The sequence below is a fragment of the Somniosus microcephalus genome, chromosome 10 (genome assembly GCF_052327205.1).
Source record: "Somniosus microcephalus isolate GS21.2 chromosome 10, FLI_Smic_1.0, whole genome shotgun sequence".
Classification (NCBI taxonomy): Eukaryota; Metazoa; Chordata; class Chondrichthyes; order Squaliformes; family Somniosidae; genus Somniosus; species Somniosus microcephalus.
Window position 1 is genome coordinate 60,402,503 of NC_140996.1, and position 24,853 is coordinate 60,427,355.

The following is a 24,853-nucleotide window of genomic DNA, read 5'->3' on the forward strand; positions in this document are numbered from 1 at the left end:
ACGAAGCCGCAGCGAGAGGCACGGCAATAATGCAGCTACGGTCACCGGAGCTCAGTGCACACAAATTGGGTGTGAGTTCTGGCAAATGTTATCGTTGTGGAAAGACAACGCATGATCAGAACCAGTGTTGGTTTAAAAACCAAGAATGTAGAACTTGTGGTAGGCTTGGACATATAGCTAGAGTATGCAGGTCAGCGAAGAAGACCAGCAACAAGAAGTCACCGCAAGGAAAATACGCAAAGGTACACAAGGTGACCGAACAGGAGTCCGATTCAGACGCTAGCAGTAATGAACTGGCTAGCTTAAGAGTACTCAACGCTGGTAAGGGTGCAGACCTCCAGACAATTTGGGTCACTCTTCAGATAGAAGGAGTCCAAGTAAAACTGGAATTGGACACTGGATCGGCATTGACGGTCATAAATAAGAAAGATTACGGAAAGTTATTCCAACATATTCCCCTACAGGATACGGGGATTATATTGGAAACATACACGGGGCAAAGAGTGTACCCCATCGGGAAAATAGAGGTTGCAGTGGTCCACAAGGGCGAAGACAGTCAAATAATGGACTTATATGTGATATCTGAAGGAGGTCCTCCACTACTAGGACGGGAGTGGATTAGGAAAATGAATATGGACTGGCATTTCCTACAAACAATAACGAGTGAGAACTCGGTGAAGATAGTCGGCCCAGACTCTGGAACGGATGATGGTAAGCCCAACTCAGGTGCAAAAGACAAAGTTTCAGCACAGAATTCCACTGAGCAACAACAACATAGTTTAACTGTGGATTCTGAGTCTGGCAAGTCTACTGATGTGCCCATTTCTGAGGGACACCGGGCTCGAACTCAACTCCATTTCAAACTACAACAGCAATTAGAACAAATGCTTCGCCGTTTTGAGCAAGAGTTGAATGCAACGAAAGAGTTCTTTGATATAGAGTTGGAGAATCTGGAAAGACAACAGAAGCAGCTGATGGAGAAAATGGAGCAGGAGCACACAAAACGTCTGATGTCAGAGGAGTTAACGGTCAGCCAACTCCTGCATATGCTGAAGGACAGGACTCTGAAATGGGAAAAACTTGAACATGAACTTCAATATTCAAACGAAAGGGGTTCGGAGCTCTCAAAGGTTATTGGAAGAGCTGAGGTGGCAACACAGACTGAGATGACTGCAACAGAGCAGCCCTTGGATGCCAAAAGTACGCTGACTCACGTCAACGTAGAACAACAGACCGCTGAAACAGCTGCTCCGGTAGAGGGATTGCATAGTCCGATCAATCAATCTCCAAAGGAAGTTGAAGTATTAAAATCACAAATGAGGTCACTAGTAAACGACTTGCTGAAAGCCCAGAAAAAGCTGGATGCAGAGGTACACATGAAGAAGTCTCTTCAGGAAAGATGTCTGGATTTGGAACAAGAGCTGGCTAACGTCCAGCTGGGTATGGAGGAAATAGACGACCCTCTCACTGGTCTAGCTCAGGACGACACCGAATATTACTATGACCTGGTGGACGACACCGAATATTACGATGTCCTGTCCTGCCCAGCTTGTAACTTCGACTCCCAAAGTGCAGAAATCATGGAGGAGCACCAAAAGTCTACGGAACATCGGGAGAAGCTGGCTCTACGACGGAAACAGGAGGAAGAGAAGGAGGAACTGCGCATGCAGCTGGCAGCTGTGGCAGCTGACAATGGAGCCCAGAGAGTCTCCAAGAAGCAGAAAAGGAAAAGTAAAAACAGAAGATGACCCATCTGAACCATTATCACCTCTACCAGATCACACACGTGGTCCCTCCGAACGGAGCCAAATCAGTTCGGAAGTTCAAGCTGTTAAATCCATGAAAGGACTATTGAATGAGTAACGTGAACCGACTACACCACAGAGATTGAATCTGTGAACTGTTTTCCGCAGAGACTGAATCTGTGATATGTTACGTTAAACATGAAGTTATATGTGTATATATGTTATTACGTTATGTTAAATGGGGGGATGACTATAAAGCTAAGAAGGGAGGAGTGTTGTGTATGTAACCTGTTCCACCTTAAGAGAGCTTAAGCCTGTTCCACCTTAAGAGATGTACTACTTTCTCAGGCTGCTGTAGATGTCATACCGGGGGTGAACACACCGGTATATAAGCACTGTGCAGTAATCTTGTATTCAGTATAGTCCCTACCTCCAACCAGTAAAGACCTGTTTTTATTGTTACTCATTAGTCTGTTTTAATTAACTAAATAATTCACAGACTTAACACCAAGCTCCTGACCTTCTCTCGCCCCAAGCTCCTGACCTTCTCTCGCCCCAAGCTCCTGACCTTCTCTCGCCCCAAGCTCCTGACCTTCTCTCGCCCCAAGCTCCTGACCTTCTCTCGCCCCAAGCTCCTGACCTTCTCTCGCCCCAAGCTCCTGACCTTCTCTCGCCCCAAGCTCCTGACCTTCTCTCCCCCCAACCTCCTGACCTTCTCTCGCCTCAAGCTCCTGACCTTCTCTCGCCCCAAGCTCCTGACCTTCTCTCGCCCCAAGCTCCTGACCTTCTCTCGCCCCAAGCTCCTGACCTTCTCTCGCCCCAAGCTCCTGCCCTTTTCCCCCTGAGCTCCAGACCTTCTCTCACCCCAAGCTCCTGACCTTCTCTCGCCCCAAGCTCCTGCCCTTTTCCCCCTGAGCTCCAGACCTTCTCTCACCCCAAGCTCCTGACCTTCTCTCGCCCCAAGCTCCTGACCTTCTCTCGCCCCAAGCTCCTGACCTTCTCTCGCCCCAAGCTCCTGACCTTCTCTCGCCCCAAGCTCCTGACCTTCTCTCGCCCCAAGCTCCTGACCTTCTCTCGCCCCAAGCTCCTGACCTTCTCTCGCCCCAAGCTCCTGACCTTCTCTCCCCCCAAGCTCCTGACCTTCTCTCGCCCCAAGCTCCTGACCTTCTCTCCCCCCAAGCTCCTGACCTACTCTCCCCCTCTGAGTTCCTGACTTTCTCACCCCCCGGGTTCCTGAACCCTACCCCCCAAGTTCCTGACCTTTACCCCCCAAGTTCCTAACCTTTATGCCCCGAGTTCCTGACCTGCTCCCCCTCCCCCGAGTTCCTGACCTTCTCCCCCAAGAGTTCCTGACCTGCTCCCCCCCACGAGTTCCTGACCTGCTCCCCCCACGAATTCCTAATCTCACTCCTGCCCCGATTTCCTGACCTCTTCCCCCACAAGTTCTTGACCTTCTCCCCCACGATTTCCAGATGTTTTCCCGCACGAATTCCTGATCTTAACAAACCCCACAAGTCCCTGACCTTTTCCTCACCCAGTTCCTGACCTTCTCTCCAGAGTTCCTGATTTCTCCCCCATGAGTTTCTGGCCTTCTCCCCCGCATGTTCCTGACCTTCTGTCCCACGAGTTCCTGAAGTTCTCCCCCCCGATGCGTTCCTGACCTTCTCCCCCCCCCGACTTCCTGACCTTCTCCCCCATGAGTTCCTGACCTTCTCCCCTCACCGAGTTCCTGACCTTTTCCCCCCACGAGTTCCTGACCTTCTCCCCTCACCGAGTTCCTGACCTTCTCCCCCACGAGTTCCTGACCTTCTCCCCTCACCGAGTTCCTGACCTTCTCCCCCACGAGTTCCTGACCTTCTCCCCTCACCGAGTTCCTGACCTTCTCCCCCACGAATTCCTGTCCTTTCCCCACCTCTGAATCCCTGTCATCTCCCCTGTCCTCTCCCCACTCTGACCTCCTGACCTTCTCTAGGCAACAAATGGCTGACAACAGGGAGGAAAAATGGTTCAGGCAGCAGGCCGAAGGCTCGGGCTAGGCACATACGCGGTTGGGACATCGGGTGCGCATGCAGGACTCCAGTGGGGGTGGGAGGGGGCGGTGTTTAGGTTCTACCCCAGTGTGCTCGGATCAGTTTGGCTCCAACCCCATCCAGGTGCGCATGCACAGAACAACCCAAACTACTTCGTGTCAGCAATCAATCCCTTTGCTTTTAGCCCCAAAGCATTAGTCCTCAAAGATTGATTTGAAATCAGATCCTGCTTTTATGCTTGTTTATTTTGATAGACTATGGTGTGATTTTAAACATGATTATCATGCCTTTTGAAATCCCTTCACTTATCAAATGCCTCAGATAACCAATAAGGGATTCAGAAGAAACTTATTTTCTCATAGAAAGGTTAGAATTTTGGAACTCGCTACTACATGGAGTGGTTGAGGTAAATAGCATAGATGCATTTCAGGAGAAGCTAGATAAGTACATGGACTAGCCTTTATAGAATCATATGGGGGGAAAATTCAGTTATTTGTGCCTTAAGAGGGCACTAAGTGGGGCGCAAACCAACTAGCGCCCGGGCGCGGCGATATCTGCGCCTCTCGCGAAATTGACCGGACATTTTGCGGCGGCGCTAAACAATTCCGCCCGATCTCCTGCACACGCAGACCTTGACGTCATTCGAGAGTGCAACGCCCTTGGGGCGCCCCGGACCGGAAATTCAGTGGCGCTCACTTCCTTTCCGCCTGGCGCGACCAACGACAGGTTGACTGCAAAGCTTCCCAGTCGCTGTGGGGCTGGGGAGGCGCTATTTAAAGGGGGCCTCTTCCTGGAATTTGTGTGGTAGCCATTTTTGCACCACTCATTCTGAGAGAGAGAGAGAGAGAGATTTGGAGAGAGACGAAGAGAGAGAGAGACTCCTGCATTGAGTCAATGCTGTCTGAGGTAGTTTTGGTTTCTGACCATAACTTTGCAGGTACTTTGCTTTTTGACCGTCATAACTTTGATTGCCCAGATACTATGGGGGCTGCAATGGGTGGGAACGTCGTCCTTCTCCATCACATTCAGAGGGCACAGAGACGCAGAGAGAGAGTGGCAATCATGGCCAGACAGAGGAGGGCCAACAGGTGTCGGTACAGGAGACCTTACCCTTCCAGGGTTTTTCGCCAACAGTTCTCATATATTAACATGTCTGAGGAGCAGTGTTTGCGAAGGCTGCGATTCAGCAAGGAGGTGGTCACTGAGCTCCGCCACCTGCTTCAGCCAGATCTGCAGCCTCAACTCAACGTCTCTGTCGGTGGCAGTGAAGATAACAGTGGCTCTCAACTTTTATGCCACCAGCTCCTTTCAATCCGCTACTGGGGACATCACCAATATCTCCCAGTTCACGGTGCATTGCTGCATCCGTCAGGTAACAAGTGCCCTCTTTAAAAGGAGACAAGAGTGCATCTCTTTCCCCATGACCCCGGACAAGCAGCAAGAATGTGCAACGGGCTTTGCGATGATAGCGGGCTTCCCCATGGTGCAGGGCGCCATTGACTGCACCCATGTGGCTTTGCGGGTGCCACAAGAGAATGCCGAGGATTTCCGCAACCGAAAGGGCTTCCATTCCTTAAACGTCCAGTTGGTCTGTGACCACAGACAGCTGATACTCGCTGTCGATGCCCACTTTCCAGGCAGCAGCCACGATGCCTTCATCCTGCGCCAGACTTCTGTGGCAGACCTTTTCGAGGCACCGCTTCACCCAGGAGGTTGGCTTCTCGGGGACAAGGGATATCCTCTGTGCACCTGGCTGATGACCCCGCTCCGTTCGCCCAGCACCCCTGCTGAGCTACGATATAATGAGAGCCATCAAGCTACCAGGAACATCGTTGAGCACACAATCGGTGTGCTCAAGCAACGGTTCCGCTGTCTGGACCATTCTGGAGGAGCCCTACAGTACTCGCCTGAGCGAATCTCCCACTTCGTTGTTGTGTGCTGCATGCTGCATAACCTGGCAATCCTCAGGACCCAGCCAATGCCACCAGACATTGGAGCACCAGCAGAGGAGGAGGAGGAGGAGGAGGAGGAGTAGGAGGATGAGGATGGTCATCAGCAGCACCAAGGCGGGAGGGAGGCACAAAGTGGAAGGGCCGTCCGTCAAAGACTCATAGCAAGTCGCTTCTAGACCCCCTCTGAAGGAATGGCTTCTGCCATTCAAACAACCTGAATGAAACCATCCCGCAACCCCTAAGCCGGTCAAGGCAACAATGAGTGTAAAGACCAAGCATGCACATTTTGAATACAGACACTTCTTTATTTCCCAAACTGTGTCTCATTTCCGCATGACAAAGTAATAGAAGAAACACCAAAAAAAACAGTCATTCACATAACTGGCTCTCACAACCTGGAGACAATGTCCAAAACAGTAACAAAAATTTGACCACGACCCTCGGCCTTCAATAAAACAATGAAATATATTTTGCGACACCTCCTACTTTTTGCCCTTCGAGGGTGATCTGTCTCCCTTGCGAAATTGCCCCCTTCCCACCCTGCAGCTCCTCCGTAATGGGACCCCAGTGGCTGCAGCAAGGCTGGGGGAAGGCTGCTGAGTGTCAGAAACTGAGACTGCGGATGCCTTTGAGGGACAGCCTGGACCAGCTCTGGGCCTGGAGGGCCCGGCTGCTGGATGCTCCAACTCTGCATGGGCGGCAGCAGTCTGTCCTTCAGGTGGTGGCAGCTGCAGTGGAGAAGTGACAGTGTTGGCAGCAGGAATGCTGTCATCTTGAGCGAGGACAGCAACTACCTGCTCGACCGACACACTGGCACTCCAAAGGGGCAGCACCTCAGCATGCGGAGCAATCTGCTGGAGCACAGATTGCTGGCCTGCTGCGGTGTGGTGAGAGCCCCAGGGAAATCTGCCCGATCCAGCGAGGGTGGCAGCAGTCAGTGCTCGCGTGACCTCAATCTGTGTCTGCATGAGACCAGCCACTGACTGCATTGCAGCACTTAGCATTTGCGTGGCAGCCGCCTGTGCTCCAGCGAAGTGCTCCACACTCCTTGGCAGTGATTCAATGGATTCGGGCATCCTTGCCACTGCAGCCATGAGCTCAGTGTGCCTTTGCTCCGCCTGGGCGCTCATTTCAGCGAGGACCCGCTCCTCGTCTGCGTTCAGTGCAGCAGGACTCGAGGCCACACTCTCCGTCCGGGGAGAAGGCCCCCGAGCTTCCCTAACCCCCTCGCGTTGCTGCAGCCCGCTGGGTCCTGGAGCTTCACCCTCATCAGACCATTCCCCCCCCCCGCTCCCCTCCAGGGAAGTTGTATCCCCAGTATGGGCATGGGCTGCCTCGGCAGAGGGTTGCGCTGATGGTCCGGCTTCCTCCTCCTCCTCGCCTTCAGCTTCACTCCCAATGGCAGCTTGAGGGCCCGTCTCCTCACCTGGTTAATCACCATCTGAAAGCAGGGAGGTACAAGAGTGGCTTTAGCGTGAGGACAGGGTGGCAGCAAGGGAGACATGAGTGCAGCGATGTACTGATTTGGATTGAAAGTGTCAAAGGCTGCTGTTGTGAGGAACAAGTGGAAGGAGAGAGGACAAAAAGGTGATGACCTTACCATTGCTGGCCAGAACGGGGTCGGCGTCTCCAGTGGCGACGGGACCAAGCATCCGGCTTGCCACAATCCTGTGGACGCGCTGCTCAAGATCACTGAGGGCTTGAAGGTGAGGCCGCCCTCCACCGGTCCGTTGCTGCTGTCTCCTATTATGAGCCAGCTTGGCCTGCAAGAAAAAGGACGGCGTCTGAGCAAATATGCAGCCATGATCTTGCCTGAAATGCCTCCCATGGTTGAATAGCCCTTACTGTATGCAGCCATGATCTTGCCTGAAATGCCTCCCATGGTTGAATAGCCCTTACTGTATGCAAAGTGTGGAATGTGCGTGTGTGTTTCATGAAAGGGCCATAGGTGTTGGATGAGTGCTGGGCATTGGGGCTTTCAAGACCCTCTGGCCATAAAGTGAGGTGAAGATGGAGAGATGAGGAGGTTTTGAAAAAAGGCACTCACCCTGTCGACCCGAGTGAGGTCGTTGAACTTTTTCCTGCGTTGCACGGGGGTCCTAGGCACCATGCTGCTTGAGGTCACTCTGTGAGCCACCTCCCTCCATGCTTTTCTGTATTCGCTTGGCAAAGGCCTCCTGCCACTCTCTGGGTACAGTAGAGATCTTCTGCGCTCCACCGCGCCAACCAGAGCCTCCAAGGCACACTCGCTGAAGCGCTGTGCTCGCTCCCTGGCCCTCTCCATAGTCCCTGGCTGGAAGATTTCGCCACAGGTCTGTCCAGGCCGAGATTCAAGGCTCCAGTGAGCAGGGCGTGCTGCAGAGCAAGAGCGACCCTCCCCTTTAAGAACTGACCGGCGCCAGTGTGTCTGTGTTCAGTCGCTAACTGACAGCACCTGCGCTGCACCCGCCCTCTGAGGTAGCGCCTTGCACCTCGGCTTTAGCGCCTTAAGAGAGATGTGTAGCGCCTGATTTAGCGCTCCAATCACCTCCAGGGGCGAGAGAGGCAAATTTTGCAGCCGGCGGCGATAATTTGCGCCGGGCGCTAAACTTTGCGCCTGGCCGATATTCGCGCCTCCAAATGGGCAATACCGAATTTCTCCCCCATAGAATCTTACATCATAAAAGGAGGTATTTCAGCCCATCACGCCTGTGTTTGCTCTTTGAAAGAGCTGTCCAATTCAGTCCCACACACCAGCTTTCTCCCCATAACCCTGCAAATTAGTTCTCTTCAAGTATATGTCCAGTTGTCTTTTGAAAGCTCCTGTGGGGAATCTGATTCCACCACCCTTTCAGGTAGTGCATTCCAGCTCATAACAACCCTCTGTGCGAAAAAAATTCTCCTCATTTCCCCTCTAGTTCTTTTGCCAATTATCTTAAATCCATGGCTTCTGGTTACCAACCTACTTTGTAAAGGTTTAGCATGAGTTCCTTGTTTTTGTATTTAATGCCCCTATTTACAAAGCCAAGTATCCCATACGCTTTCTTAATCGCCTTATCAGCTGTCCTGCCACCTTCAAAGATTTGTGAACATGCACCTCCAGGTCCCTCTGCTCTTGCACCCCTTTCAAAATAGTACCATTTATATTATTACAAAAGCAAAATACTGTGGATACTGGAAATCTGAAATAAAAACAGAAAATGCTGGAAATACTCAGCAGGTCAGGCAGCATCTGTAGAGAGAGAAACAGAGTTAACGTTTCAGGTCGATGACCCTTCGTTAGAACTGGAAAAAGTTGGAGATGTAACAGATTTTTAAACAAGTGTAGGGGCAGGGAGAGGGGGGAGGGGAGGAAAGAACAAAAGGGAAGGTCTGTGATAGGATGGAAGGCAGGAGAGATTAAGAGACAAAAGGGATGATGGTGCAACGTAAAAGGAGATGGTAATGGGACAAGTTAAGAAACAAAAGATGACTCTAGATGAAGTGTAAGCGGCAATGGCGGAATGATCAACAGCTGCCATTGAGAGAGAGAGAAAAAATGATAGGGGCAGAGGTTATAGTCTGAAATTGTTGAACTCAGTGTTGAGTCCAGAAGGCTGTAAAGTGCCTAATCGAAAGATGAGGTGCTGTTCCTCGAGCTTACGTTGAGCTTCACTGGAACAGTGTAAGAGGCCAAGGACGGAGAGGTCAGAGTGGGAGTGGAGCGGACAATTAAATTGACAGGTGACCATTTATATTATACTGCCTCTCCGTTTCTCCTAAAGTGTATCACTTCACACATATCTGCATTAAATTGCATCTGGCATGTGTCTGCCCATTTCACCAGTCTGTCTATGTCCTTGTGAAGTTTGCTACTATCCTCCTCACTGTTTACTATGTTGCCAAGTTTTGTAACATCTGCAAACTTTAAAATTGTACTCCCTATACCCAAGTGCAGGTCATTTATATAACAAGAAAAACAATGGTCCTAATACCGACCCCTGGGGGACCCCAGTGTATACTTCTCTCCAGTCAGAAAAACATCTGTTCACCAGTACACTCTGCCTCCAATCCTTTAGCAAATTATGTACCCAAGTTACCGCAGTCCCTTTAATACCATGTGCTTCTATTTTCAGAATAAGTCTGCTATGTGGCACTTTATCAATGCCTTTTGAAAGTAAGAATTGAATTTTCAAAGGTTTGTTGGAACTTTCAATACTGGTTGGGAAGTTTGATTATTTTTAGCTTAGTACATAGTTTCATCTGCATTTTCGTTGGGGCATTAGTTATACAGGTATATGCCTTATTGTTTTACATTGCAGGACCTCTACTTATCACACTTTTTATTACAGCAGCCTTGCTTGCAGTTACAATTTCACTTGCAGCAACCAAAATTGGTGGCCTTATCTGAATGGTAGCCATTCTTTAAGCATCTGACCCCGATATGGCTAGTTTCTCCTTGTAGTTGAGCATTTTAATCAACATCAATGAATAGCTGAGTTTGAGTCTATTAAGATACGCTGGGGTTTCAGTGAGTTAATGCACTCCCTGCCTATTTCACACTGAAAGTAAATGTTCACTAAGATGTGTCAGCATTTGCTGGCAAAGCTCAGTCGTTCCCGCGCTATCTCTTGGTCCTGTTCTGAGATTGTCCCAGAAGTTCCTAGATTTTCTTTTGTGCTTGTGTGGAGCTTGTGTACATGTATGATCACAGGGTCACATGTATGGTCCCATGGTGGCTCATGATTGGCATCTAGCGGCAGGTATGAAAATGAAAAATAACTCTTCATGCTATATTATAATTCTCGTACAATCCAACTGTTAGTTTCCTGCTGACAGTGTTTGGAAAATTATGCCAATGTGTGCTATCAAAAATGACATGGCTTCCATATTGGCTTATCATGAAGTGACAGCCAATGGTGTACAATTTACATGATCAGTCTTCGCAATCTATCTCTTTCAGGGGGAGATATGCTGCCGACACTAATAACGTAAATTGTATTGGAGAGACTGAGTGCTGTAAAATGTATCAAGGGAAGATGTGCAACAGAGATTGATGGAAAATATACAAGAAAGAGTGATGTACAATGTATAATCAGGGAGGTGACACATAGATACCAACCATAAGCATTTGACAATTGCTATAGACAAAGGAGAAGTGAAAATGACAATACTCTTGGAGAACAGTGTCAGAAACCACTGACTCAGCTTGGAGCTGCTGATGTCTATGATGCTGTTTGGGGCATTCCAGAATGCAGTTTTGGTTTCTATCTACAAAAAGAGGGATCTTAGTGAGCCATGTCAGCCGTGGCTCAGTGGGTAGCACTCTCGCCTCTGAGTCAGAAGGTTCAAGTCCTACTCCAGAGACTTGAGCCCAAAAATCTAGGCTGACACACCAGTGCAGTACTGAGAGAGTGCTGCACTGTCAGAGGTGCTGACTTTTGGATGAGACGTTAAACCGAGGCCCCGTCTGCCCTCTCAGCTGGACGTAAAATATCCCATGGCGCTATTTTGAAGACAAGCAGGGGAGTTACCCCAGTGTCCTAGCCAATATTTATCCCTCAATCAGCACAACATAAAAAACAGATTATCTGGTCATTATCACATTGCTGTTTGTGGGAGCTTGCTGTGCGCAATTGGCTGCCACGTTTCCTACATTAAAACAGGAACTAAACTTCAAAAGTACTTCATTGGCTGTAAAGTGATTTTGGATGTCCTGAGGTTGTGCAAGGCGCTTTATAAATGCAAATCTTTCTTATTTTTCTGAAAACTACTGATATCAGTGCTTCTTAACGTGGTCTTCAAATAGTCAATACATATATATTGGATGCTTTGGAGGTCCACAGAGTAATCACATAAGAACTAATTGCATCCTCTGTGTTGATGTTTGCAAACTTTGGTGAGAGGATGCACAGGCTACAGACTGCTTTTCTATGCCTCGGATGACAGAAAAGAGATGAATGTTAAATTGCTGGCTTCCTGACAAGTCTTCAAACAGAGCTTACATTGCAAGATTCTGTGTGTAATGTTTTTAACAACATAAGAACATAAGAAGTCGGAGCAGGAGTAGGCCATACGGCCCCTCGGGCCTGCTCCGCCATTCAATAGGATCATGGCTGATCCGAACCTAGACTCACGTCCACTTCCCTGCCCGGTCCCCATAACCCTTAATTCCCTTATCAGCTAGGAAACTGTCTATCTCCGTTTCAAATTTATTTAATGTTGCAGCTTCCACAGCTCTCTGAGGTAGCAAATTCCATAGATTTATTACCCTCTGAGTGAAGAAGTTTCTCCTCATCTCAGTTTTGAAACGGCAGCCCCTTATTCTAAGATTATGCCCCCTAGTTCTAGTCTCACCCATCAGTGGAAACATCCTCCCCGCATCCACCCGATCAAGCCCCCTCACAATCTTATATGTTTCGATAAGATCGCCTCTCATTCTTCTGAATTCCAATGAGTAGAGGCCCAACCTACTCAACCTTTCCTCAGAAGTCAACCCCCTCATCTCCGGAATCAACCGAGTGAACCGTCTCTGAACTGCCTCGAGAGCAAGTATATCTTTTCTTAAATATGGAAACCAAAACTGTACGCAGTATTCCAGGTGTGGCCTCAGCAGTACCCTGTATAACTGAAGCAAGACTTCCCTGCTTTTATACTCCATCCCCCTTGCAATAAAAGCCAAAATTCCATTGGCCTTCCTGATTACCTGCTGTACCTGCATACTAACCTTCTGTGTTTCATGCACCAGGACCCCCAGATCCCTTTGTACTTTTGGATGAGACGTTAAACCGAGGCCCCATCTGCCCTCTCAGGTGGACGTAAAATATCCCATGGCGCTATTTTGAAGACAAGCAGGGGAGTTACCCCAGTGTCCTAGCCAATATTTATCCCTCAATCAGCATAACATAAAAAACAGATTATCTGGTCATTATCACATTGCTGTTTGTGGGAGCTTGCTGTGCGCAATTGGCTGCCGCGTTTCCTACATTAAAACAGGAACTAAACTTTTTGTGATTCTGTGTATGCCTGTGTGCAAGTGGGTAAAAAGGAGAACAAGACATAAGAGCAGGTTAAGAGCTGGCAGTAGGCCTCAACTTGGGGTAGATCTGCTACTTTACCTTTCCCTCATCCATCCATAACAACAGCAACAACAACAATAACTTGTATTTATATAGCGCCTTTAACGTAGTAAAACGTTCCAAGGTGCTTCACAGGAGTGTTATACAACAAAAAAAATTGACACTGTGCCACATAAGGAGAAATTAGGGCAAATGACCAAAAGCTTGGTCAAAGAGCTAGGTTTTAAGGAGCATCTTAAAGGTGGAAAGAGAGGCGGAGCGGTTTAGGGAGGTAATTCCAGAGCTTAGGGCCTTAGCAACTGAAGGCACGGCCACCAATGGGTGAGTGATTAGAATCAGGGATGCTTAAAAGGGCAGAATTAGAGGAGCGCAGATATCTTGGGGGGTTGTGGGGCTGGAGGAGACTACAGAGATAGGGAGGGGTGAGGCGGTGGAGGGATTTGAAAACAAGGATGAACATTTTGAAATCAAGGCATTGCTTAACCAGGAGCCAATGTAGGTCAGCGAGCACAGGAGTGATGGGTGAACGGGACTTGGTGCGAGTTAGGACACGGGCAGCCGAGTTTTGGATGTCCTCAAGTTTACGTAGGGTAGGCCAACCAGGAGTGCATTGGAATAGTCAAGTCTGGAGGTAACAAGGCATGGATGAGGGTTTCAGTAGTGGATGGGCTGAGGCAGGGGCGGAGACGGGCGATGTTACAGAGGTGGAAATAGGCGGTCTTAGTTATGCTGCAGATATGTGGTCAGAAGCTCATTTCAGAGTCAAATATGACACCAAGGTTGTGAACAGTGTGGTTCAGCCTTAGACAGATGTTAGGGAGAGGGATGGAGTCGGTGGCTAGGGAACAGAGTTTGTGGCGGGGACCGAAAACAATGGCTTTGGTCTTCCCAGTATTTAATTGGAGAAATTTTCTGCTCATCTAGAACTGGATGTCGGACAAACAGTCTGACAATTTGGAGTCTGGGGAGGGGTCGAGAGAAGATGTAGTGAAGTAGAGCTGGGTGTCGTCAGTGTACATGTGGAAACTGATGCTGTGTTTTCAGATGATGTCGCCAAGGGGCAGCATGTAGATGAGAAATACGAGGGGGCCAAGGATAGATCATTGGGGAACACCAGAGGTAACGATACGGGAGCAGGAAGAGAAGCCATTGCAGGTGATTCTCTGGTTACGATTAGATAGATAAGAATGGAACCAGGCGAGTGCAGTCCCATCCAGCTGGACGATGGTGGAGACGCGTTGGAGGAGGATGGAGTGGTCAACCGTGTCAAAGGCTGCAGAGAAGTCAAGAAGGACGAGGCGAGATAGTTTACCTTTGTCACAGTCACAAAGGATGTCATTTGTGACTTTGATGAGAGCTGTTTTGGTACTGTGGCAGGGGCGGAAACCTGATTGGAGGGATTCAAACATGGAGTTGCGAGAAAGATGGGCACGGATTTGGGAGGCGACAACACGTTCAACGACTTTGGAAAGGAAAGGGAGGTTGGATATGGGGCGGTAGTTTGCAAGGATGGAGGGTTCAAGGGTTGTTTTTTTGTTATATACTCTTATATGCCAGGATGTTAAGAGTAACCCCCTGCAAGGAAATGAAAGGCCTCTGATTTGTGAGCCATTATCCAGTCGAGACCTGTTGCCGCTTCTCGTGTCAGCAGAAAAGTAGTCTTGAGATGTAAAATGATGGTGCATGTGCACAGTGGCAGATATGTGCCTAACCTTTAGTCCAATCTATGTGATTAGATCACCCCTCAATCTTTTAAACTCAAGGAATACAAATCAAGTTTATGCAGCATCCTCATAATTTAACCCTTTAGCCCTGGTATCATAACATGTCACTTGGCATCAAAAGAAGCGTTTAGCAGATGTTCCACAAGCATCATTTGCTTTACTTTATTACGACTTTTATTGTAGGTATTTTATCTGAACCATTTAATCTTGGTGACTTCCTGTTATCAATAATCAGCATCAAGCTTGTTGCTAAGGCAGAAAAAATATTTCTAGCTCCAGAAAACTCTGGAAAAAAACTGAAGTAAAGAAAATGAAAATACAAAAAAGAAAATACTGCAGATGCTGGAAATCTGAAATAAAAACAGAAAATGCTGGAGATACTGAGCAGGTCAGGCAGCATCTGTGAAGAGAGAAACAGAGTTAACGTTTCAGGTCCATGACCTTTCATCAGAACTGCCAGTTCTGGTGAAAGGTCATCGACCTGCAACATTGGCTCTGTTTCTCTCTTCACGGATGCTGCCTGACCTGCTGAGTATCTCCAGCATTTTCAGTTTTTAATAAAGAAAACAAAAGCTGGGGTTACATTTGCAGCTCGATGCTTTCTGTTTATTGGCCTTTGCGGGCCAGTGTGCACATTTCTGTTCACTTTGTGCAAACAATGAACAATTTCCAAAATGATTTCCGTTCGTTCTCTTTTCCGGGAGAGCGTATTTTTTGTGAGATTGCCTTAATTTTTTGTTTTTTAAGTATCAGATTCGCACCATGTAGAGTTGAAAAAAATGGTCCCTTGTCTTTTGCGAAACGCAATGCTCATTATTGTTTTACTCCCTGCATGGAGCGCAGTGCTATCCAGTGTAGAAGCCAAGTTATTGCGCGGTCTTGTAAGCAGAAAGCTCTTCATGAAATGGAATTAATTGGTGTGAATTGATTAGCCCTGTTCGAGATCAGCAGGAGCGCTTCTCTCTGATGTCAGCTGACTCATCACTTCATGCAGCCTTTCCTCACAGAAAACATCAGTTGATGGCAAAGAAATTAATTTTATTTTTTTAATTCAATAGGTCATTCCAACACTAGGGTGCATTCGTGCACTAATGAAGATGATGTATTGTCCTTACTGCCGTGGACTCCCCACTGTGAAACCTTGCAACAACTACTGTCTTAATGTAATGAAGGGCTGCCTGGCCAATCAGGCCGATTTGGACACAGAGTGGAATCTTTTTATTGGTAAGAACAAACAATATATCATTTTGAATAATTCAGAAACATCACATTGGTTATGTGGCAATGGTTTAAAAGAAGCACTGTGCTTACTGAAAGTGTATGGCAAACTCCTTTGCTCTAGTGATGACCCGATTGAAGTCAATGGAAAGTAAAACCGCGCAGGCTGTAAAACGGGCATCCAATCCAAACACGTCAGTTTCCCGCCAGCGGATTAGGTGGAAAATGCTCCCTCCAGTCATTGACCTGGAACCTGAAATTTACTGATTTCTAATTTGCCTGAAGAATTTGCATGAGGCAACAATCACCTGGATTGCACAGGGAGTACCTGAGTAGAGCTTTTAAAAGGACAGTCCATGTTCTCGACCTCAGACTACCTGTGAACAATGTTACAGGAGATTCTCTAGTAAATAAATAAAATATTAGGAGGTGATTATGGTTTGAAAATTTTGGTGTTGCGGAACCCAGTAGGTTAAGTAACAACAGAAAATGCTGGAAAAACTCAGCAGGCCAGGCAACATCCGTGGAGAGAGAAATAGAGTCAACGTTTCGGGTCGAAACCCTTCGTCAGGACCGAAAAAGCACAGGAAAAGAAACAGATTAAAAGGCCAGTTTGGGGGCTGGGAAATGGGGATGAGAGAACAAACCTACCACCCTCTGAGTGAAGAAGTTTCTCCTCATCTCAGTTTTGAAAGTGCAGCCCCTTATTTTAAGATTATGCCCCCTAGTTCTAGTTTCACCCATCATTGGGAACATCCTCACCGCATCCACCCGATCAAACCCCTTCACAATCTTATATGTTTCAATAAGATCGCCTCTCATTCTTCTGAACTCCAATGAGTAGAGTCCCAATCTACTCAACCTCTCCTCATATGTCAACCCCCTCATCCCCGGGATTAACCGAGTGAACCTTCTTTGTACTGACTCGAGAGCAAGTATGTCTTTTCTTAAGTATGGACACCAAAACTGTATGCAGTATTCCAGGTGTGGTCTCACCAATACCTTGTATAACTGCAGCAATACCTCCCTGTTTTTATATTCTATCCCCCTAGCAATAAAAGCCAACATTCCATTGGCCTTCTTGATCACTTGCTGCACCTGCATACTAACTTTTTGAGTTTTGTGCACCAGGACCCCCAGATCCCTTTGTACTCCAGTACTTTCCAGTTTCTTGCCATTAAGATAATAACTTGCTCTATGATTTTTCCTGCCAAAGTGCATAACCTCACACTTTCCAGTATTGTATTCCATCTGCCAAATCTCTGCCCACTTACTTAGCCTGTCTATGTCACTTTGCAGGTTTTTTATGTCCTCCTCACTCACTACTTTCCCTCCCATCTTTGTATCATCTGCAAACTTTGATATGTTACACTCGGTCCCCTCCTCCAAATCGTTAATATAGATTGTAAAGAGTTGGGGACCCAGCACTGACCCCTGCGGAACACCACTAGTTACTGATTGCCAGTCTGAGAATGAACCATTTATCCCAACTCTCTGCTTTCTGTTAGAGAGCCAATTCTCCACCCACGCCAGAATATTACCCCCAATCCCGTGATTTTTTATCTTGAGCAATAATCTTTTGTGTGGCACCTTGTCAAATGCCTTTTGGAAGTCTAAATACACTACGTCCACTGGTTCTCCTTTATCCACCCTGTATGTTACTTCCTCAAAGAACTCAAGCAAATTTGTCAAACATGACTTCCCCTTCATGAAACCATGCTGAGTTTGTCCTATTAAATTATGTTTATCCAAATGTCCCATTACTGTCTCTTTAGTAATGGACTCTAACATTTTACCAACCACAGATGTTAGGCTAACAGGTCTATAGTTTCCAGCCTTCTGCCTACTACCCTTTTTAAATAAGGGTGTTACATTAGCAGTTTTCCAATCTGCCGGGACCTTTGCTGAGTCCAGGGAGTTTTGGAAAATTATTACCAATGCATCCACAATCCCTACCGCCACTTCCCTCAAGACCCTAGGATGTAAGCCATCAGGTCCAGGGGATTTATCCAGCTTAAGTCCCATTATTTTACCAAGTACCACTTCCTTAGTGATTTTAATCGTATTTAGCTCCTCTCCCCCTAGAGCCCCCTGTTTGTCCAGTGTTGGGATATTCTTAGTGTCCTCTACCGTAAAGACTGATACAAAATATTTGTTCAGCGTTTTTGCCATCTCCATGTTTCCCACCATTAATTTCCCAGTCTCATCCTCTGAGAGCCCAACATTTACTTTAGCCACCCTTTTTCTTTCAAATCAAATCAAATCAACTTTTATTGTCATTGTTAGTGCACAAGTGCAGTACAACGAAATGTAGGCTTCTTTTTATATAACTATAGAAACTTTTGCTATTGTTTTTATATTTTTTGCTAATTTACTTTCATAATCTATCTTCCCTTTCTTAATCAATCTTTTAGTTATTTTTTGCTGTCTTTTAAAGACTTCCCAATCTTCTATCCTCCCACTAGATTTGGCTACCTTATATGCCCTTGTTTTTAGTCGGATACTATCCTTAATTATTTTACTTAGCCACGGATGGCTATCTTTTCTTTTACACCCTTTTTTCCTCAGTGGAATATATATTTTTTGGAAGTTGTAAAATAACTCCTTAAATGTACACCACTGATCATATACCGTCTTACCCTTTAATCTATTTTCCCAGTCCACTCTAATCAATTCCGCTCTCATACCTTCATAGTCTCCTTTATTCAAGCTCAGCACGCTTGTTTGAGATCCAACCTTCTCACCCTCTACTTGAATATGGAATTCAACCATGTTATGGTCACTCATTCCAAGGGGATCCTTTACTAGGACATTTTTAATTAATCCTGTCTCATTACACAGGACCAAATCTAAGGTTGCTTGCCCCCTGGTCAATTCAGTTACATACTGCTCAAGAAACCCATCCCTAATACACTCAATGAACTCATCCTCAAGGCTGCTCTGCCCAATTTGATTTGTCCAATTAATATGATAGTTAAAATCCCCCATAATTATAGCTGTTCCCTTATTACAAGCCTCAACTATTTCCTGATTAATACTCCGTCCAACAGAGTTGCAACTGTTCAGAGGCCTATAGACTACGCCCACTAGTGTTTTTTTCCCCTTATTATTCCTTACCTCTACCCAAACTGTTTCACTATCCTGCTCCTTTGACCCAATATCATTTCTCTGTATTATAGTGATTCCTTCCTTTATTAACATAGCCACCCCACCTCCGCTCCCTTCCTGCCTGTCCTTCCTGATTGGTTAAATAGCCTGGTATGTTTAATTCCCAGTCATGGTCACCCTGCAGCCATGTTTCGATTGCGTCCAGTTCTGGTCATCACATTTTAGGAAGGATGTGAAGGCACTTGAGAGGGTGCAGAGGAGATTTACCGGAATGGTTCCGGGGATGGGGGAATCTTTGCTACAAGGACAGGTTGGAGAATCTGGCTTTGTTTTCACTAGAGCAAAGGAGGTTGCGGGGTGATTTGATAGGGGTTTACAAGTTTATGACAGGTTTGGATAGGCTAGATGGGGAAAGGCTGTTCCCACTAGTTGATGGTACAAGGACTAGGGGACACAGATTTAAGGTTTTGGGCAAGAGATACAGGGTGGACATGAGGAAAACTTTTTTATGCAGCGAGTCGTGAGGACCTGGAACTCGCTGCCAACGGAAGTGGTGGAGGCGGAGACACTCAATGTTTTCAAGGGGAGACTGGATAGGCACTTGAAGGAAATAAATTTGCAGGGCTACGGGGATAGAGCTGGGGAATGGGACTGACTGGATCGCTCTACAGAGAGGTGGCACAGACTCAATGGGCCGAATGGCCTCCTTCTGTGGCTTTATGACTCGATGCCAAATTCTCCAGTAACTCTGAGTAATATTGTTCTAATGCTCAGTGCCATAGATTTTCAGTGTTGACAATTTAGTTATACTATAAATGTGAAATAATTAAAAATACAGTTTTGTTACTTTCCTCTTGAGGCTATTGTTTTAAAATAAAATTTGTTTCAAAACAATGATCACTTCACATCCTCTGCCTAGCCAATCCTGCTGGCGTCCATTCTTTCTCTGGGTTTGAGACAGTAACAAACCTGATAATGAGCTGGCCATGTTTGCCCTATATATTGTGCACTGCCTAACAAAAGGAATCAGGCTGTCAAAGGTGTGAAAGTGGAGCTGCCACTCCATCAGGCAGCCTGTGAGACAATATAGAAGCTCTCCTATACTTGTTGTTACACTTTAATTCCCGTTCGGGTGGCTTTAAAGATATTTATTTGTAGGTGTAGAGTTCCCGCTTTGGGCGCACTCGGCGATCGGCACAAATTGCGCCCAAAATTTTGCTACTTTTGAGAAGTGTTTTTTTTCTCCAAGTTTCCACTCAAACTCATTGGCGTTTCGGCGAGAGTAAAATCTGCCATGAACCAGTGCAATTGGGCAACGTATTTTGTAAACAAAATATTTGCTGTAAAAATATGTTCCTTGATATATTTAAGAGTGGTAACTTGGTGACAGGAATGAAGGACCCCTCACCAGCGCTATTTAAAGGGATCATGAACTACTTACACATTAGTTGCTGGACTATTTCTTCTAGCTGCTAGTGCAATTGTACATGCTTTTGGAGCTTTCCTATACTTGGCTAAAGTTTGAATAGTCTACAGGCTTGTACTGAAGTATTTTTTTGTCAGTTAAAATCTTGCACTGAAACAAGTTGCTTGCAGACATGAATGGGAGAATAAAGAGAGGCCACGCAAAGCAGGACAAGCTGCTAGAAGAGGGAGGAGGAGGTGGAGAAGGGCTCTCAGCTGGAGGACATATCCACTGAGGGTCTTAAGGGAGCAATTCTCTTACATCAACTTCAGCGAGGACCAATGCATGAGGCGTCTTTGCTTCACAAAAGAGGTTGTGAGTGAAATTTGCCCACTGCTGCAGCCACAACTACAATCTCAAAGCAGGGCAAGGACAGCATTGCCTGTGGCTGTCAAGGTTATCGTGGCTCGTAATTTTTATGCATTTGGCTCCTTTCAGGCTGCTGCTGGAGATATAAGCAACATCTCACAGTTTGCAGTGCACTGCTGCAAAAGGGACATCATTGAGGCTCTCTATACAAATAGAGACAGCATCATCTCATTCCCTCTTACCAGAGACAAGCAGGTGGAGCGAGCACGAGAGTTTGCAAGTCAATGCTGGCTACTGGGCAACAAGGGTTATCCACTGATGACATGGCTCATGACTCCAGTCCGGAACCCGCGCACACGTACACAGCAGGCCTACAGTGAGAGCCATACTGCCACAAGGAACATTATAGAGCGCGCCATCGGCATTCTCAAGCAACGCTTCTACTGTCTGGACCGCTCGGGAGGAGCCCTGCAGTACTCAGCTGAGCGGGTATCAAGAATTGTAGTAGTATGTTGCATGCTGCACAACCTGGCCATTATGAGGGAACAGCCCTTGCCACCACCTATCAGGCAAGAAGCTGAGGAGCAGGAGGAAGAGGAGGAAGTGCAACAGGAAGTGGAGGAACAGGAAGAGGAAGCGAGGCTACAACGTAGACAGCCCCTTTCTGCTCGGGCTCTATGTGATCAAATAATTCATGAGTGATACCAGTAACCTCAACCACACCTCCCCATTCACCAGCAGTCCCATGCTTCTTACGTTTCGTGTATCACTGAGCATCACATCGTCCTCTTTCCGACAACACTAAAATAAGAACCCCAGAAAATGCAGGGTGCTATTCCACTGGCTGCAGCATGGCTGGTTGAAGGCTGCTGAGTTTCAGTGGAGGAGACTGCTGATGGCCTTGGAGGATGACCTCAAGTAGCTCTGGGCCTAGAGGGCCTGGCTTCAGTAGTCTAGGCTGGCTGGCTGACAGGCAACAGCAAGGGCACTGACGGAGTGGCAGGGGTGTGAGCAGGAATGCTGTCATCCTGAGAGAGGACAGCAGATTCGTGTTCCATGGAGTCACTGGCACTCTCTCGGGATGGCGCCTCAGCAATCCTACTGATTTGTTGGCGAACAGATTGATGCCCCTTTGAACAGTGGTATCCAGAGCCACGATGGCAGCAGTCTCAGCTTGAAAGGCAACAGTCTGAGCTTCCACTACAGCACTCAGACCTTTGATGGAAGCTGTTTATGCTGCAATGGAAGCTGTGATATTGGTCATAAGATGCTGTATCATGGTGGGTTCCACAGGTGTGCTGATGGAGGTAATCCCCAGTTCAATGTTGGCCAGGATGGGCTCCAAGTTCTGTGCAAAGCCCTGTGCCAAGTTGGCGCTGGGACTCCTCCGTGCTCATTGACATTGTGTGCAGGCTTTCTGGCAAGCTTTCCAATGCACCAAGCATTTAGTAGTGTACATCCATCAGCCTTTTCTGTTGTCTGGCCCATCAAAGTCCTCATCTGATTCCTCTGCAGTAGAACTAGTGTACAACCGCACCCTGCAGCGAGCTGGCAGCTGCGCTATTCCTTCCCCCCCGCCCCCCCGCCCTGGCTCTTGCACATTTGTGCCCGGTGTCTCACCATGTGCAGATCCCTCCTCTATCCTAGCATCTAAAATACACACAGTATCAGTCTCTGAGCTGGTGGCTGCGGGTGTAAGATCGCGTGACGGTGCCTCTTCATCTTCATTGTCGTCTTCCTCTTCTGACTTGGAAGGTTCCAATTCTTGGGTATCTGAAAGGAGTAAGGGACAAGGATTGGGTTGTGGTGAGGAGAGAGGAGAAAGTAAGAAGTGCATGCTTACACCACCTGCAGCTTGTGAGTCAGAAGGGACTGTGGGATGAGGGAGAAGTGGGAAAAGATAAGGAATATTAGGTATAAGAACTAGGAGCAGGAATAGGCCACTTGGCTCCTCGAGCCTGCTCCGCCATTCAATAAGATCATGGCTGATCTTGGGCTCAAAGCCACTTCCCCACCTACTCCCCATAACCCTTCACTCCCTTATCTTGCAAAAATTTGTCTATCTCCACCTTAAATGTATTTAATGACCCAGCCTCCACAGCTCTCTGGGCAGAGAATTCCACAGATTTACGACCCTCTGGGAGAAGAAATTCCTCCTCATCTCAGTTCTAAAGGGTGATCCTTTATTCTAAAACTGTGCCCCCGCGTTCTAGATTTCCCCACGAGGGGAATCATCCTCTCTGCATCTACCTTTTCGTGCCCCCTCAGTATCTTATATGTTTCAAGAGTATGCAGACACCCTCATGATCGATCCCTCCAGCTCCACCAGTGGCCATGGCCTCAGCGATGCCCCTTCCCATGATGGCCAGCACTGTCTCCTCCATGGGGGTTAAAATGTGCCGGCATGCTTGTCCTCCTCCAGTTCGTTCCTGCTGCCTTCTGTTATGCACCATCTTCTCCTGCTAGAAAGAGGGAAGTGTGTCAGTGAATTTTCTGCAATATGTTTGGGTAATGTGGCTGTCATGGTTAAATAGCTGCCAGTGTGTGCGAGCTGTGACTTGTGGGTGCGAGGCTTGCAACAGTGCTATGTGAGGATGAGGTAAAGCATATGTGTTGTAAGGTTGAATACTGGTTGTTAGAGATTGTTGGTAAGTGGGTGATGGGCATGCAGTGAATTGAGCAGTGGATGAGGCTAGTAGTGCAGTTGGTAGGATATGCCATTTTAAGATGAACTCACTCACCTTGACAACTCGTGTGAGATCATTAATCTTCTTCCTTCACTGCATCCATGTTCTTGGAGCAACACTTTTGGCATTGTTCGCCACTGTTATTTCCTCCCACTGCCTCCTGGCCATATGTCTGGAGGATCTTCTGCCCCCCTGCGATACAGGACATCTCTTCTTCTCTCCGCTTCTTGCACCAAGACCTCCAGTGCATTTTCAGAAAACTTTGGTGCATGCTCTGTCAAATGTTCAGCCATTCCGCAAAGTATCACCGCACAAATTAACTTTTCAAAAAACTTGCACCACTTCTTGCAGCCACAATGCATCTCCCCTTTAAGAGGTGCAGGTTGCCTTTAAATAGCTTGTCACACTCGATATCGGGCCCCCTGCTGATGCATGCAGCCAGTGAACAACATGGGTAGTGCTGGCTGCACGCATCAATCATGTAAAACAGCAAGCGGCAGAAATTTAACATGCTGCCTGCATTGCAATGAACCGGTGCCGGTTAATTGTGTACCGCAATCCCCATGCCTGTTTTCGGTATTTATCCAATTCAACCCCCACTATAAATGCAAGTTGCTGTTGACTTTTTAATTCATAATTCAAGGGACTAGATAGATAAAGACTGTCTTCCCCATGCTTTGGGCTATTTGTGCTGTAGTGAAGGCACCACATTCAGGCTTGTATATGCACATACTCCAGCAGATACACAAAGGGCTCGAATTTATCAATGGGGACGTGATGGAGGCGGGACTCCCACTTTTTGGGTTGGAGTCCCGCCTCCATTGACTTGTGGCCAACCCATGTTATTTTCCCTTGATTGACCTTGTTAAGCCCACCCAGCAGGCTCAGCAGGCCAATTAAGGGACACCTGGTAACTGGTGACGTCAGCGATTGACATTTCATCTGTCAAGAGCTTTTGACAGATGAAAAATCAGCGTTTGACAGCTCTGTGAAGCTGTCAAACACTGACAATCTGTCTTCTAACTTGAGTCCTTCTACTCAGACTCAGTTAGAGAGCTCTCCAGACCAGAAAGCAGAGGCTGCAGCTTTTGACAGTTCAGCGGCCATTCTGCTTTCTGTGCCGGTGAACTGAGGGACTCCCGAGAACTGAAGGAAGGAAGCCTGCAGGAGAAAGTAAAGGTAAGTAAAACTTATTAAAACACTTTTCACTTACCTCACACACTTACCTCTGCACACATGCACCCATCACTCACCTGCACAACGGGCATCTCGACCCCTCTTACCCCTTCAGACCGACGGTCCGCCTTGCTAACTTGGCGTGGTTCGGAGCCGTCGGGAAGCCCTCACTTCAGGGCTAAAAATAGGGATTAGGCAAAAAACTGCCTGTTAACTACCTGTTAACAGGCGGTTAATTGGCACTAATCCCCTTCCCGCCTCGGGGAGGCGGCTCCCAGCACAGGTCAGATACCCGCCTCCTGGGACATTGGCACGGCGGCGGGTTGGGGGCGGGATGGGTTCCTGCCCCCCGATTCTGCAATTTTCCCACCACTTCCGCCTCTAAACTCACCTCCACGGGGC

At 47.5% G+C, this 24,853-nt stretch overlaps 1 protein-coding gene across 1 annotated transcript in view; it reads left to right on the forward strand.

The window, feature by feature from the left end:
* Positions 1-24,853, forward strand: part of LOC147111518 (glypican-6-like) — a 1,374,066-nt gene that overhangs the window by 1,002,477 nt on the left and 346,736 nt on the right. Inside the window, exon 4 of the mRNA XM_085998560.1 lies at positions 15,547-15,712. Within this exon, the coding sequence (XP_085854686.1) occupies positions 15,547-15,712 (166 nt within the window). The remainder of the gene's footprint in view (positions 1-15,546; positions 15,713-24,853) is intronic.